This window comes from Myxine glutinosa, chromosome 12 (assembly GCF_964187855.1).
Source record: "Myxine glutinosa chromosome 12, kmMyxGlut1.1, whole genome shotgun sequence".
Taxonomy (NCBI): Eukaryota; Metazoa; Chordata; class Myxini; order Myxiniformes; family Myxinidae; genus Myxine; species Myxine glutinosa.
The window spans coordinates 69,667,366-69,684,196 of record NC_136272.1 but is presented as its reverse complement, the minus strand read 5'-3'; the positions used below and the strand labels follow the sequence as shown (position 1 = coordinate 69,684,196).

The window sequence follows — 16,831 nt, the reverse complement described above, 5'->3', positions numbered from 1 at the left end:
CAAAAGTAAGGCATTTGACAAATAGACTGCGTCACCCACCATTTATATGTCCAAAGAGACTATTCTGATATCGTGTTTAAGATTCAAGGCCTCCATTGTTGGACCGAATCATCAGTATTTCTGAAGTTAATCAACCAGACAGAACGATCAGAGATTAGACTGTTTGTGATGGGGAAAGACTTTATGAAAAGTGCGCAATGATTCATCCCACAGCTTAACTACAGGATCTCTTCTTGCACCTGTATTTTGTTCTTTAGTAGGGACATATTTTGTCAGTCTTAAAAGCAAACAGCAGATGACATTATGTGCAGGACAAGTTATAATGAGCAGCACAAAAACCAAGTGCAGGATTTGAGAATACGGGCACCCATGGCATCTGGGGTCGTTAGAAAATGTTTACAATTTTTTTCTACCTTTGCACGTCAAAATATCAGTATCCAATAGGCAGTGGGAACAAGGTGGTTAGGTGTGAATGAATCTGAAATGTTGTTGTTGTTTTTGTATGCAGCCTGTGGCTGCTGGTTGCATAATCTCTCTGGGAGCGCATTTTTTGGCGCTGATGCATCGCCTCTATTACCAGCGAGCTGGTACTCAATTTGCGGACCTCGGAAGGACGACAGGCAGAGTCAACACCCCGAGTGTTAATTCAACGATCGACCGGGATTCAAACTCAGGGTACGAGGATCCCAAGCCAGCACCAGGCTCAATCTGAAATGAAGGGAGGGTAGAATGGACGCACGGCATGCACCAGAGAGAGACGAGGCATGCCATCAAAACTTTGACAAAGGAGACACGTTGGAGAGTTCAGACTTGAAAGATGACATTTTCTGGCTCTTCCTAGGATGGAACATGCATTGCGAGGCTTGAAAAAAAAAACAACACTTCAAACATTTGCAACCCAACATAGATATCAAGTTAGTGGCAGCAGGAAGCGTCAAACTTAAAGTTGCCTCGAGTAGAGTTGCCCTTTTGCCATCAACTTGACAATTACATCAATCAGACATATGCGCCAACAGGTCTCACACCCACCTTGTAAGCACAGGTATACACTTGCAGCTTCCACTTATCCCGACTCGTTTTCCAACCGCCGTTTAGTTTTTAACGCACAGTTTAACATTCCAACATTATGGTAGTCCCTGTCACAGGATCATCATCAACCAATGAGTCAGCTGTTGCATCGTCCAATGCCAGGCTCATTGTGTAACTTGTAAGGAGCTCAGGTAGTTACCCCCATCAAAGGAAGAAATCAACAGGATGTTTATCAAGGTATTCCAACCACTGTAGGAAGAAAAGAGATGCTGATGTTTCAGACATCAATCATCTTTTGCTCCGATGAAGTGTCAATGCCCAAAATGTCAGCTTCTCCTTGTTTACCACAGAGATTAGCATACCTCAATTAAAGGAAACCTAATGAAGATGCCATCTTTTTACCTCATCGTACCATTTACAAGGCATGAGGAGGCAATGGGAGAGGATGGTATTTGCGATTTGAACCTGGGTTTCCTGCATCGAGACACGATCGAGCCATCATGAGCCAGTCTGCAGGTGCCTTTGCAGGCCACCTTTGACACACGGTGCACGTGTAAGAGGCCATGGCCGATGCTGAGGCCAAGATGTTCCAGAGAATGAAGCTCTTACAGTATGGAAATACATCGTCACATTCGACTGAAGATCCTTTGGAGAGTCGGGGTCTTGAAGACAACTGTTCACCACCATGTCAGGTCACCGCCACCGCCCATCCAAAGCCATGAACTTTTCCACACCCGTTAAACCACCCCGAACCCTCCCCTTCCAAATCTTGCTTATGTATCCATCTTGTCCACCCATTGCATTCTCTCCTACCACTCATTGTTACCTGCACCCTTGTTTCTCCATCTGCGACTTCACTTTGGCTTCCTCAATGTACAAAGCTGTTAGAGATCTGCTATGGGATTAAGGGTACAACATTTCTATGTTTCTTGGGTATGCAGCATTTACCGATACAAGTTTCTGCCGAGTCAAGTCGGTTTGTGGGAGAATTGACTTTTTTGTGCGAGAATCGAGTCGACAACAAGTCGGAGCTCTTTGCCATTCGGGTGAGGAATGCTGCTCAGGTTGCTGGTAGTTGCTACACTTGGACTTAATGTTTCGTGAAGCCATATACAAGATACAAGCCAGCTCCCATGAAGGAGCGGATACCGTATGCTCCTGCACACGGCCCATGCTGCAAGTGAAGCTTTTGAGAAGGTAACTACATACGATAGACACCGATGTAGTTGTTCTAGCTGCGGCTGTTGTAGCCAGAATTAACAGCAAGGAGCTGTAGGTGGTGTTCGCAACAGGGCAGCATTTGAGGTACATCCCTACCCATGAGATTGCCATGTCTGGGTCGAGAGAGGTCAAAGGCACTTCCCATGTTCCATGCAAATACAGGATGCGACACTGTCGTCATTCGTCGCCAGGTATAAGAGGAAAGCACGAGATACATACAGAGAAAGCCTATGATGGATGAAGCTTCCAGAGCCTTTCTTGTAGTTTCAGAAGCATCACTGCACATAACAAAAGTAGTCCGTGGGCTGAGTAGGGTTTACATGCACCCCCCCCCCCCACAACTTAACTTCCCAGGTATGTCTATGTACCCCCCACCCTAGGGGTTAGGAAAAACCATGTTAACAGAAAAAAACTCATTCCCAAGGTACCTCCCACGCATATTTTGATGTTAACCCCCCTGTTTCAGTGATTTCCGAAAATTAGGGGTAGGCAAAATTCAAATGGCCATAACTTTTTACCTCGTCATCCTATGGTTGCATATGACCCCTCAAAATGTTTGTCCTGGGACACTCTTTACAATGATGTGTTATATGCAAATGAGGTCACTAATGGTCACCAGAGGTCAAACTATGACTGAATGAGTTTTTTTTCTGTTAACATGGTTTTTCCTAACCCCTAGGGTGGGGGGTACATGGACATACCCGGGAAGTTAAGTTGTGGGGGGGGGTGCATGTAAACCCTACTCAGCCCACGGACTACAGAGGACAGTGCAGTCCTGCAGCACTTCAGGATTTTACTATATGATCCAACAAGCTGTTTAAAGGACATCAACAAGGCATGGTACAAGCTGTTCTTCAAGAGAGGATGATGGTGGAAATGAAATCCCTCCTACTAAATGAAATCTAGATAATAATAATCTATCTAATAAGAAATAATAATAATGGTATTAAAAATACTAAATTATTAAATATATATATATATATATAATAATAATATAATAAATATAACAATAATAATATAACAAATAATATAATAATATAAAATATAAATAAATAAATCATATAATAATAATATAATATAAATACATAATATTATATATATACTGTATATAAATATATATATAAAATAATAAAATATAATATAATAATATAATATAAATAAATAATAAATATAATAATAATAATAAAATAATAATAATAATGATAATAATGATAGATCAAGATAATAAATGAATACTAAATTAAATCTAGAGGATGGAGGAAATCCCTCCTACCAAGGATGATGCAACACATGCACAGAGCTGTCTATCAAGGTGCTGGGGCCAAGTGCTGCAGGTAGCCCCAAAAATGCCATCTCAGGTGGACTGTGCCTCAACAAACCCCGAGTGGAGGCCCCCATGGCCAACACATATTCAGGTGAGCCAGTCTTCATGCAAACTCTTGTGCTGTGACTGCAGAGGAAAACTCAATTGTATGGAAGTGGCCCTGAAGTGCACGGCCTCGTACCAGTGTGACGGTGACTGTGATGTAGTCCAGTGTACTATTACAAGTATGAGTATAAATTCCGTCAAAAATGACGGGTTGAACAGATTTGGACGGTACAGCGGCGTGAGCATGCCGAAGTCTGGGCCTAGTGTCAGGTGTGCTTATATCATCTTTATTTATTAGATATCCTACAGACGTAAATGAAAACTCGTTTCACTCTGCGCACTTTGCACGTCACGTTCAGCGAATGTCACCCCCCTGTGCCTTGTAATTATTGTGATTAAAAAAAAAAAAAACGCTTCCGTACACTGACCTTGAGGCTCGGTTTGCAAACCACCGTCTACAATTCCAATGTAAGAGACATAATTACTCTACTTTTGGGTATTCGGAGTCCTTGGGGTCTTTTGGGTACTCTGGTTCATTTGTGACTTTTGGGTGTTCAAGCTCTTTTGCATCCTTGGGATATATTCGGTCATTTGGGTCCTCAGGGTCTTTTGAATCTTTTGGGTCATCTGGATCATTGGGGTCCTCGGGTCTTTTCGGTCATCTGGGTCTTTGGGTTATTTTGTGTCTTTGGAGTCCACTGCACCCTCAGGGTCTTTAAGGGTATTTTGGTGTTTTGGATTGACATCCTGCAGACATAAATGAACACTCAGTTTACTCTGCACACGTTTCCCATCACGTTCAGCGAATTTCATTTCACTATGCCATGTATTTATTGTAATTTAAAAAAAAAAAAAAAAAAAACGGTTCCGTAAACCGACCGAGGCTCGGTTTGCAAGCCACCGTCTACAATTCCAATGCAAGAGACATAATTACTCTTCTTTTGGGTCTTCAGAGTCCAAAGGGTCTTTTGGGTCCTCTGGTTAATTTGGGTCTTCTGGGTGCTCGAGCTCTTTTGCATCCTTGGGATCTTCTGGTTCATTTGAGTTATTTGGGTCCTCTGCCTCTTTGGGGTCCTCGGGTCTTTTCAGTAATCTAGGTATTTTGGGTCTTTGGGGTAATTTGGGTCTTTGGGATCCACTGGGTCCTTAGGGTCTTTAGGATTGTTTGGTTCTGTGGGGTCATTAAGGGTCTTCGGAGTATTTTGGGTTTTCAGGGACTTTTTGGTATTTTTGATTGTTTTGGGGTTTTTTGGGATATTTTTGGTCTCTGGGGTCTTTTGGGTTTTTTCGGTCTTTGGGGTATTTTCGGTCTTCTGGGTCTTTAAGGGTCTTTGAGATATTTTGGGTCCTTGAGGTATTTAAGGGTCTTCTGGGTCTTTTGGATCTTTGGGATATTTTTTAGTTTTCATGGTCTTTTGGGCTTTCTGGGTATTTGAGGGTTTTTGGGGTCTTTGGATCTTCAGGCTATTTTGGGACTTTGGGGTATTTTGTGTCTTGGTGGTCTTTTGGGTATTTAAGGGTATTGGGGTCTTTTCAGTGTTTTGGGTATTTGGGTCTTTATGGGTTTTTAAGGGTCTTGGGGTCTTTTCAGTGTTTTGCGTCTTTAGAGTCTTTATGGGTCTTTTGGGTTGTTTTTTTTGTTGTTGTTGTTGTTGTATACTGAATCGAGGCTCGTGAAAGAGCTAACATTTATTTCACAAACAAATCAACCAGACAAACAAAATATATAACAAGAGGGAGCAGAAGACAAGATGGGGAGAGAATGGAAAGCACACATACACAACATTTGAGACCAGGGAGAAGTGTGGGAGGGAGAGGGCTTGGGGGAAGGGGGCGTGGGAAGGGGGGCGGGGGGTGGGAGTGGTATAAAACACAAGGACACCAAGGACTTCCAGAACAGAAGTTGGTATTTCAAAAAAGTGTAGGATTTGGGGTGAAATTTTGGGTCTTGTGGTCTTTGGGGTATTTTGGGTCTTCTGGATATTTTAGGGACTTTGGGGTCTTTTAGATCAATTAGGTTTTCAATGACTTTTCTATCTTTTGGGCCTTTGGGGACTTCTGGGTCTTCATGGTCTTTTATGTCTTCAACAGTCTACAGGGTAATTTGGGTCTTCGGTTATTTTGGGTGTTTAGGGTCTATTTGGGTCTTCTGGGTCCTACCAAAATTTTGGGTATTTAGGGTCCATTGGGTCTTTAGGGTCTTTGGCGTATTTTGGGGTATTTGGGGCCCATTGGGTATTTTGGGTCTTCAGAGTCCTTGGAGCTCCTTTGAGTCATTGGGATCTTTTGGGTCCTCTTTGTTATTTGGGTTCTTGGGGTTGTTTGGGTCTTTTGGATCCTCGGGGTCTTCAGGGTATTTTGGGTCTTCAAAGTCCTTGGGGTCTTCTAGATCTTCATTATCTTTTGTGTCTTTAACAGTCTACAGGGTATTTTGTGTCTTTTGGGTGCTTGGGGTCTTACCAAAATTTTGGATATTTGCGGTCCATTGGGTCTTCATGGTCTTTTCACTCTGTGTATTTTGGGTCTTTGGGGTTCATTGGGTCTTTTTGGTCTTTGAGGTCTCTACATTGACTAGTTTGCCCACATTCCACGATGTGATAGCGTGCATCGTTTAGTGCTCATACTTGACAAGTTTTGATAATCAGAAATATGTAACGCCATTTTTGGGTGGACACCAATTGTGGGTATTCGGATGAACTTGGTGGACAGGTTCGGTGTGTTACAAGGAATAATCTATTCAATTTCAGCGGAGATCCGGATCTGAATTATTAGTCCCCTCCGGTGTACACCGGAGGGGACTAATGGGTTTGCACGCCGTCCCTCCGTCCGTCAGTCCGTCAGTCCGTCAGTCCGTCAGTCCGTCCGTCACGCAAAGAACAGTTTTCCGGACTTTTTTTCTAAACTCTTAATTCTAATGATTTCAAACTTGGCATATCGTTTCCTCATGATAAGTTACAGATCAAGTTCGAACTTCACGACGTTTCGATCATTTTTGACAAAGTTATGGCACTTTGAACTTTGGGAATTCTGATAATTCTGATGATCCTTAACTCGGTGCCATTTTAAGTTTTAATTTCCTTTTAAAAAGATTTTCTTTGCAATAATACGACCGATTGAGATCAAATTTTCACCGTAGGGGGGAATCGGTCTGGAGAATATTTTAATGGTAATTATGACGTCACAGGTCACGTGGTTCGGCCGCCATATTGCTTTTTCGTGAAAACATGAAAACCCCTTTTTCTCTGCAACGGCTGAACAGATCGAGGCCAAACTTTGCAGGCAGAATCGCATACCCATGACGAACAAAAAGGTCAGTGAGCATGACGTCAGGCGCCACATGGTTTCAGAGTTATGACGTTTTAAAACATGAACCTTGAAAACCGAGCCCCTCCCTCATTTTTGATCCAATCGAGGGGAAGCTTCACAGATCTGTTCCGCATGTCAGTCTACTAAAATGTCCTTTTGGAATTTGCGATAGCTCACGTGGTTTGGCAGATATCGTTAATTAAACGAAAATATTTTTTTTAAATGGATATCTCTTGAATCGCTTTATTGATCGACGTGAAACTTCATACTCTAGTAGACGTCATTAAGAGTAACAAGTCTGCAAAATTTTAAGATGATTGGATGTACGGTCTGGAAGCTAGAAGTTGTTATTGCGTGAAGAAGAGGCGTCAAGTGTGCGGATTTAATTATTTATCACATGTACAGACTCAAAGCATCGTTGGACACGACCTGTCACGGTCATTTTAACCTCAAATAAAATTCTAATTTAAGATTTGTCAATAGCTGAGGTATATTAACAAACAAATAAAACAGATTTGGTCAAATTCTGACTTTTTAAACTCGATCGCATTTGATAGAGTTGTGACAAGCTGAGGAGGAAGAAACCTCGCATTGGCTTCTCCAATGTGCCATAAAAAAATGGATATCTCTTGAATCGCTAGTACCTCAGACCGTGAGTTGGTAATAATTTATATAATTCACACAGTGCAATACGTGCAGGCCGCTCCACGGAGCGACCTTGCGGGCTTATCAACGAGGCGAGGCGTGACACACGTGTCTCAGCATACCTCAGATCAAGTTTGAAAACCAGCATCAACCGTGCATAAATTTGCATATTCGATCATTTTTGACAAAGTTATGGCACTTTGAACTTTGGTAGGGGACATGTATTGCAGCGCAATACTCAGAATGCTTGTTTATTCTAGAATTCTCCTCAAGCCGCACCGGGCACCCTCAGCCTCGTCTCGCGAACGTCAACAGCGCGACACAGCACGCGCTTTCGGGAGGGGAGGAGCCAAGCCGAACAACATATATAATATACACATCGATCATTGATCGTGAACCGGAAAATATAATAAATTACTGATATTTAGCGACTCGAAAGGTTCTTTATCAACAACGTATTTTCTCGTGCTTCTGCTGACCTGTCTGCAAGGTGTATAAATCGAAGTCCCGAGTGCGAATTACAGGTGAGCCCGTCCTGAGGTAATTAGCGATTGGGAATGATTCAGAACCTGGGGGTAAATAACCCTTGGTAATTTCCCCAACAGTATTGCGGACGACAGACTGCCGGTAGGGGACGTGTATTGCAGCGCAATACTCACAATGCTTGTTCATGTGATTATTAACCATTGTGTGACGGGGCCAAAAACAATAACACGGTATCAAAACGTTATGGATGGATTCCGACGAAACTTGGTGGACAGGTTGGGTGTGTGACAAGGACAAGTTGATTCGATTTTGGTGAAAATCCGGATACAAAACGTTTTTAATTTTTAAGCGGTGAAGCCGCATCAATATTTGACTTTGTCCGTCCGTAAAAAAATCACGAGGAAGAAGAAGAAGAAGATTTCTAACCCACCATGTTTAATTATAGTGGGGTCCAAAGGGTAATTATAATGGGTTCTAAAGGGTATTTCTAAAGGGTTCTGAAGGATAATTCTAAGGGTTTCATTAATTTCTAGGATTTGCCTACTTCATATTTAAAATGCCAAACTGAACCTTTTCCTTCGGACACAGGTGCGATTTTTTAAGTGATCGTTCGCCATTATCGTGTGATGGGGCGAAATGCGATATATAACACGATATTTCAAAAGGTTGTGGACAACTTATGACAAAACAAGGTGGATATGAGTTTACTAATGATTGCGGTTCAGGCCCGGATCCAGATCCAGCCTATCGGTTGGATACAACATGGACTGTTCAACCTTGTGCAGGTATGCGCTCTACCGAGTGTCCGTTTTGGTTTGTTTTGAAACAATTGTTGCTTTTGTGAACTTTAAACCCCAAAAGGCATGAGAGATCATTGCAGTACCGTGGAACCTACTCTTTGTTTTGTATATTTGATAAACCTTTAGAACCAAGAACGTGCTATTCTACATAAAGTATATTGTGTTATTAAAATTTTAAATGACAAGAAATATTTTCATGCCAAAGTTTCTGCCTTTGAATTACATTGACATCTACTTACTATACTATTATAGGGTTGTAGCGGTTCCCGCTGAATGTACACAATCGCCTTGCACCTGCCAGGACGCGGCCAGGGCGCGATCGCCATGCCGGGCTCGTCCGGACGGGCCCAGACGCGCCTCTCCTGGGCATGCTCGGACTCACTGTTCCCGGGCACGCCCGAACCTCCTGGTCTCGTCTTTCCCGGGCATGCCCGCTCTCGCCTTTCCAGGGCTCGCCCAGAGCGCCCGGGCACGCCCAGCCTCGACTTGCCAGGCCGCGTCCAGGACGCCCGGGCATGTCCAGACTCGCCTTTCCAGGGCTCGCCCAGAGGGTCCGGGCATGCCCGCTCTCACCTTTCCAGGGCTCGCCCAGAGCGCTCGGGCACGCCCAGCCTCGACTTGCCAGGCCGCGTCCAGGACGCCCGGGCATGTCCAGACTCGCCTTTCCAGGACTCGCCCTTGACACCCGGGCATGCCCGGTCTCGGTTTTCCCAGGCAAACGCCCGGGCATAAATGTGTATATATATTGCTGCCCGATAAATGGGCTTTCGAGAATACCTGAGCTGTTTTGTTTCAATAAAGCAACTCGGACGAATTCCGTCTTTGGTCGCGTCAATTCTTTCGACTTGCGTTGGAGCGCAGCTCCTTCACTGGTGACCTACCGACATGGACACGGCAGTGACTCTTAAACTGCCTACCTTCTGGGAGGCTCATGCGGCTGTTTGGTTCGCCCAGGCGGACTCCCAGTTCGCCCTGCGAGGCATCACCGCGGACGACACCCGCTTCCACCACGTCGTGGCAGCGCTCGGTTCCGCCACTGTCGGCCGGCTGCCGACAAGTATGACGCGCTGAAGATGCTCCTCCTCGACGCTTTCACCCTCTCACCGGCGGCACGCGCACGGCGCCTGCTCGACCTGCCCAAGCTCGGCGACACGCGCCCGTCCGAGCGCATGGACTATATGCTCTCGTTGCTCGGTGAGCACTCTCCGGATTTTCTGTTCCGCGAGCTGTTCCTTCGCCAGCTGCCTCACCCGGTACGCCTCTCCCTGGCTGGCACGTCGATCACCGATCCCCGCGCCCTCGCCAGGGAAGCCGATAAGATCTCCTCGGCGGGCCAACACATCGGCGCGGCTACCTGGAGCCTGCCGCCATCCGAGGCGACGCCCACGACACCTGAGCGCCCTGCGCGGTTGGAGGCCGAACTGCCAGTGCAACTGGCGGCCGACCGCTTCCGACACGTCGGCCGGGGCCTCCACCTGACCAGGCGTGGTGTTATTAGTCGGTTTTCCGCGACTCGTGGTGTTAGTGTTATTAGTCGGTAGTCGGTTTTCCCGGGCAAACGCCCGGGCATAAATGTGTATATATATTGCTGCCCGATAAACGGGCTTTTGAGAATACCTGAGCTGTTTTGTTTCAATAAAGCAACTCGGTCGAATTCCGTCTTTGGTCGCGTCAATTCTTTCGACTCGCGTTGGAGCGCAGCTCCTTCACTGGTGACCTACCGACATGGACACGGCAGTGACTCTTAAACTGCCTACCTTCTGGGAGGCTCACACGGCTGTTTGGTTCACCCAGGCGGACTCCCAGTTCGCCCTGCGAGGCATCACCGCGGACGACACCCGCTTCCACCACGTCGTGGCAGCGCTCGGTTCCGCCACCGCGGCCCGCGCCCTGAGCCTCCTCGAGCACCCGCCGGCTGTCGACAGGTATGACGCACTGAAGACGCTCCTCGACACTTTCGCCCTCTCACCGGCGGCACGCGCACGGCACCTCCTCGACCTGCCCGAGCTCGGCGACACGCGCCCGTCCGAGCGCATGGACTATATGCTCTCGTTGCTCGGTGAGCACTCTCCGGATTTTCTGTTCCGCGAGCTGTTCCTTCGCCAGCTGCCTCACCCGGTACGCCTCGCCCTGGCTGGCACGTTGATCACCGATCCCCGCGCCCTCGCCAGGGAAGCCGATAAGATCTCCTCGGCGGGCCAACACATCGGCGCGGCTACCTGGAGCCTGCCGCCGTCCGAGGCGACGCCCACGCGCCCTGCGCGGTTGGAGGCCGAACTGCCGGTGCAACTGGCGGCCGCCACGCCGCGCCGACTGCTTCCGACACGACGGCCGGGCCCTCCACCTGACCAGGCGGGGTGTTATTACCATGCCAGGTTCGGACACGCCGACCCCCGTGCACTTTCGGCAAGTCGGGAAATGGCCGGGCCAGCGATCATTCCCAGCCATGAGCGCCGGCCACTCGGGCAACTTGCTTTTTATTCGGGACAAAGCGTCCGGGCGGCGTTTCCTTTGTGAAACCGGCGCCCAACTGAGCGTCATACCCGCCTCCGAGCAGGACAGGCGGGACGCCGTTTGCGGCCCCTCTTTGGTCGCTGCTAATGGCTCGGCCATACGCACTTTCGGCCCGCGCGACGTCACCCTCTGCTTCGGCAGCCAGCGCTTTCAGTGGACCATTGTGACCGCCTGCGTCCCCATGGCTTTGCTGGGCGCCGACTTCCTCTGCGCGCACGGGCTGCTGGTCGACATCAAACGTCGTCGCCTTGTCAACACTGAGACCTTCAGCTCCCTGGCGTGCACGATGAGCAGCTCCGCGCCGACCGAACTGGCATGCGCCCTCCCGACGGCGAACGAGTTCGCTCGCCTGCTCGCGGAATTCCCGGCCCTCATGCGGCCGACGTTTTCAGCCGTCGCAGTGCGGCATGGGATCGAGCACCACATACCCACTACGGGCCCGCCGGTCTACGCCAGGGCCCGCCGCCTCGACCCGGCCAAGCTCGCCGTGGCAAAGGCCGAGTTCGACGCGTTGGAGCACCTCGGCATCGTGCGGCGCTCCAATAGCGCATGGGCCTCACCACTGCACATCGTGCCAAAGCCGGGGGGCGGATGGCGCCCGTGTGGCGACTACCGCCGCCTCAACGATGCTACCACCCCCGACAGGTACCCGATCCCGCACATCCAGGACTTTTCCGCCCGTTTGGCAGGACGGGTCATATTTTCCAAAATTGACCTGATACGGGGATACCACCAGGTACCTGTCCGGGCGGCCGACGTCCCGAAGACGACCGTCATCACACCGTTCGGCCTGTTCGAATTTTTGAGGATGCCGTTTGGCCTCAAGAACGCGGCCCAGGTGTTCCAGCGCTTAATGGACGGCGTGCTGCGTGACCTGCCATTTCTTTTCGTCTATCTGGACGACATCCTCGTCGCCAGCACGTCCCGAGCCGAGCACCTCCTCCACCTCCGAACACTGTTCGGTCGCCTCAGCGTGCACGGCTTAATTGTCAACCCGGCCAAATGCCACTTCGGCACGACGACCGTTGACTTTTTGGGCCACCGCATCACCAAGTTCAACCAACCAAGGGCCGTGCCGCTGCCGACCAAGGTCGAGGCCATCACCACGTTCCCGCGTCCCCGTTCCATCAAGGCCCTACAAGAGTTCCTCGGCATGGTGAATTTTTATCACCAATTCGTGCCCCGCGCTGCTCAGCATATGCGGCCCCTTTACGAGGCCCTCCGGGGCGAGCCGGCCAAGCATGACATCGTTTGGTCCGCGGCCATGGACGCGGCCTTCGCGAGCGCAAAACGGGCCCTTGCCGATGCAACGCTGCTGGCTCACCCGGTGCTCAACGCGCCCATCGCCCTCACTACGGACGCCTCCAACTATGCGGTGGGCGCCGTCCATGAACAATGGGTGGACGGGGTTTGGCAGCCACTCGCTTTTTTCAGCCGGCAGCTCCGGCCGAACGAGTTAAAATACAGCACGTTCGACCGCGAGCTGCTCGGTCTATTCCTGGCCGTTCGCCATTTCCGACACCTCCTGGAGGGCCGCCCGTTCACGGCTTTCGTCGACCACAAGCCGTTGGTCTACGCAATGGCCAAAGTCACGGAGCTGTGGTCGGCCCGCCAGCAGCGTCACCTCTCCGCCGTGTCGGAATTCACCACGGACATCCGGCACGTCGCCGGCAAAGACAACGCCGTGGCCGACTGTCTTTCTCGGGCCAGCGCGAACTCTGTCCACCTCGGCGTGGACTTCGCGCTCATGGCGGCCGACCAGACCACCGACACCTCAGTGCAGGCCCTCCGGGCGGCGGACACGGGCCTCCGCCTGGCCGACATCCCCTTCGCGGGCACCGTCCTGCTCTGCGACGTCTCCCAGGGCCAGCCTCGCCCCATCGTGCCCGTTTCCTGGCAGCGCCGCATCTTCGCCTCCATCCACGGCCTTTCTCACCCGGGCTGGAAAGCTTCTCAGAAGCTGGTGTCGGCGCGTTTCGTCTGGCACGGCCTTCGACGGAACGTCCGCGACTGGGCCAACACCTGCACGGCCTGCCAGTGGGCCAAGGTCCACCGCCACACCCAGGCCCCGCTAGCACCTTTCACCGTGCCTGCACGGCGTTTCGACCACGTCCACGTGGACCTGGTGGGTCCCCTGCCCCCATCGCGGTGGTTCACCCACCTGCTCACCATGGTGGACAGGACCACCAGGTGGCCTGAGGCCGTGCCCCTCACCTCCACCACCACCGCTGACGACGAGGCGCAGGCGTTCATCGCCACCTGGGTCGCGCGCTTCGGCGCACATCTCGTCCGACCGCGGCCCACAGTTCGCGTCCGAACTTTGGGGCGCGGTCGCCCGCTCATTGGCGGTCACGCTGCACCGCACCACGGCCTACCACCCCCAAGCCAACGGGTTGTGCGAGCAGTTTCCCCACTCCATGAAGGCCGCACTCATGGCCGGCCTTCAGGACGACGGTTGGACCGACCGGCTGCCGTGGGGCCTTTTGGGCCTCCGCACGGCCCCCAAGGAGGACCTCCGGGCTTCCGCCGCCGAGCTAGTCTACGGCCAGCCGCTCCGCGTCCCGGGCGAGTTCGTGCCCGACGCTACCAGTCCCTGGTCCGCCGCACACCAGCGCTCGGACCTCCAGGAGGCCGCCCGCCGATTTGCCCCCGTGCCAATGTCCCGCCACGGTGGCCCCCAGTCCTACGTCCCCCCGGCGCTTCGCACAGTGGAGTACGTCCTTGTGCGTCATGACGTGCACCGGGGGCCACTCCGGCCGCCGTACGACGGGCCCTTCCGGGTCCTGCGACGGGGCGATAAGTCCTTCGTCGTCGACGTCAGCGGCCGGTCGGACCGGATCTGTGGACCGCCTCACGTGGACGTCGACCGACCACCACGGTTGGCCCTTCCTCCGCGGCGAGGCCGCACCCCGTCTACAGTTCCCCCCGCTCGACCACCCACCACCGGATCTGACCCCCCCCCCCCACGACCCTCCAGGGGTCGCTTTGGCCAGGTCATCCGGACCCCCCTTAAATTGACCCTGCCGGTGCAGGTCGTTTCTGGAGGGGCGTGTGTAGCGGTTCCCGCTGAATGTGCACAATCGCCTTGCACCTGCCAGGACGCGATCGCCATGCCGGGCTCGTCCGGACGGGCCCAGACGCGCCTCTCCTGGGCATGCCCGGACTCGCTGTTCCCGGGCACGCCCGGTCTCGTCTTTCCCGGGCATGCCCGCTCTCGCCTTTCCAGGGCTCGCCCAGAGCGCCCGGGCACGCCCAGCCTCGACTTGCCAGGCCGCGTCCAGGACGCCCGGGCATGTCCAGACTCGCCTTTCCAGGGCTCGCCCAGAGCGTCCGGGCATGCCCGCTCTCGCCTTTCCAGGGCTTGCCCAGAGCGCTCGGGCACGCCCAGCCTCGACTTGCCAGGCCGCGTCCAGGACGCCCGGGCATGTCCAGACTCGCCTTTCCAGGACTCGCCCTTGACACCCGGGCATGCCCGGTCTCGGTTTTCCCGGGCAAACGCCCGGGCATAAATGTGTATATATATTGCTGCCCGATAAACGGGCTTTTGAGAATACCTGAGCTGTTTTGTTTCAATAAAGCAACTCGGACGAATTCCGTCTTTGGTCGCGTCAATTCTTTCGACTCGCGTTGGAGCGCAGCTCCTTCAGGGTTGTGTGTGTGTGTGTGTGTGTGTGTGTGTGTGTGTGTGTGTGTGTGTGTGTGTGTGTGTGTGTGTGTGTGTGTGTGTGTGTGTGTGTGTGTGTGTGTGTATAACTGTATAGGTGTGTTTATCTGTGTGTAGTTGGACTCACTACTTGTTTAAATTGAGTGCTGCATTAGCTGTGGCCAAAAAACCCGTTATTGCGACTTGCCATATAAATAAAAATGATAACGTTTGAAAGCTAATCGTGGATTTACATGGTTATGCATCCGATAATTAATTAATCAATTTACTTGGATTGACACGTAAACACAGGGCAATGTCTGAGTTAGGTAACACAGAATGCAGGAATTTGATTAATAAAAGTCCTGTGCGTGTTGAAGGGACAAACTGACCGTTTTCCATCTTTCAGTCCTCGGTGGCTTTGGAGCACTGTGCAGTTGGCGGGATCTCAGGTTGGCGGGATCTCAGGTTGGCGGGATCTCAGGTTGGCGGGATCTGCGGTTGTCGGAATGGATACACAACGTGCAAAAACAAAATGTAATAGAAATTTCAAAACAACAATGTGAATAGTTAATTTTGGGATTCAAAACAACAATGTGAATAGTTAATTTTGGTATTCAAAACAACAATGTGAATAGTTAATTTTGGTATTCAAAACAACAATGTGAATAGTTAATTTTGGTATTCAAAACAACAATGTGAATAGTTAATTTTGGTATTCAAAACAACAATGTGAATAGTTAATTTTGGTATTCAAAACAACAATGTGAATAGTTAATTTTGGTATTCAAAACAACAATGTGAATAGTTAATTTTGGGATTCAAAACAACAATGTGAATAGTTAATTTTGGGATTCAAAACAACAATGTGAATAGTTAATTTTGGGATTCAAAACAACAATGTGAATAGTTAATTTTGGTATTCAAAACAACAATGTGAATAGTTAATTTTGGTATTCAAAACAATGTGAATAGTTAATTTTGGGATTCAAAACAATGTGAATAGTTAATTTTGGGATTCAAAACAACAATGTGAATAGTTAATTTTGGGATTCAAAACAACAATGTGAATAGTTAATTTTGGTTTTCAAAACAAACATGAGTTGCGTCTGTTTTACAAACAATCATGCCTTTAATACAAGAAAATTAACATATTCAAACACCCTAGGAGAAAACCTACTCATAATTAGGTAATTAATTCGTTATAAGGTAGAGAGAAAACAACACACGTTTTGGGTTTAAATAACTAAAGGTGAACAATAAAGGTAAACATAGAGAAACAACAGGTAGAAAAACAGGCAAACCCCCCCCCCCCCCCCACCTCCCAAAAAAAACATGATAAACCCGATCTAAAACCAAATCCAGATTCAAACTAACCTGCACAAGCTTCACTCGTACTGGGCTTGACCCTGCACGAGCTTCACCTTGCACGAACTTCACCCTGCACGAGCTTCACCTTGCACGAGCTTCACCCTCCACGAGCTTCATCTTGCACGTGCTTCACCTTGGACGAGCTTCACCTTGCACGTGCTTCACCCTGCACGAGTTTCACCCTGCAAGAGCTTCACCCTCCACGAGCTTCACCTTGCACGTGCTTCACCTTGGACGAGCTTCACCTTACACGTGCTTCACCCTGCACGTGCTTCACCCTGCACGTGCTTCACCCTGCACGAGCTTCACCCTGCACGTGCTTCACCCTCCACGAGCTTCACCCTGCACGTGCTTCACCCTGCACGAGCTTCACCCTGCACGAGCTTCACCCTGCACGAGCTTCACCCTCCACGTGCTTCGCCTTGCACGAGCTTCGCCTTGCACGTG

General features: G+C 50.1%; 1 protein-coding gene across 4 annotated transcripts in view; it reads right to left on the bottom strand.

Annotated features, from left to right (window-relative positions):
• LOC137437504 (ATP-dependent translocase ABCB1-like) overlaps nucleotides 1-16,831 on the bottom strand; it is a 120,028-nt gene that overhangs the window by 103,104 nt on the left and 93 nt on the right. The window contains exons 1-3 of one of the 4 annotated variants that reach the window (XM_078765999.1): nucleotides 16,391-16,831; nucleotides 15,406-15,508; nucleotides 578-708 (exon numbers count right to left, since the gene is read on the bottom strand). The exon at nucleotides 16,391-16,831 is cut by the window's right edge and continues 91 nt beyond it. Coding sequence is in view for 2 of the 4 variants with exons in the window: in XM_078765998.1 (XP_078622124.1) it covers nucleotides 15,406-15,415 (10 nt within the window). In the remaining 2 variants the exon portion in view is untranslated. Of the gene's footprint in view, nucleotides 1-577; nucleotides 709-15,405; nucleotides 15,829-16,390 lie in introns of those variants that run through there. The other 3 variants (XM_078765998.1, XM_068131878.2, XM_068131880.2) reach the window with 3 other exon arrangements.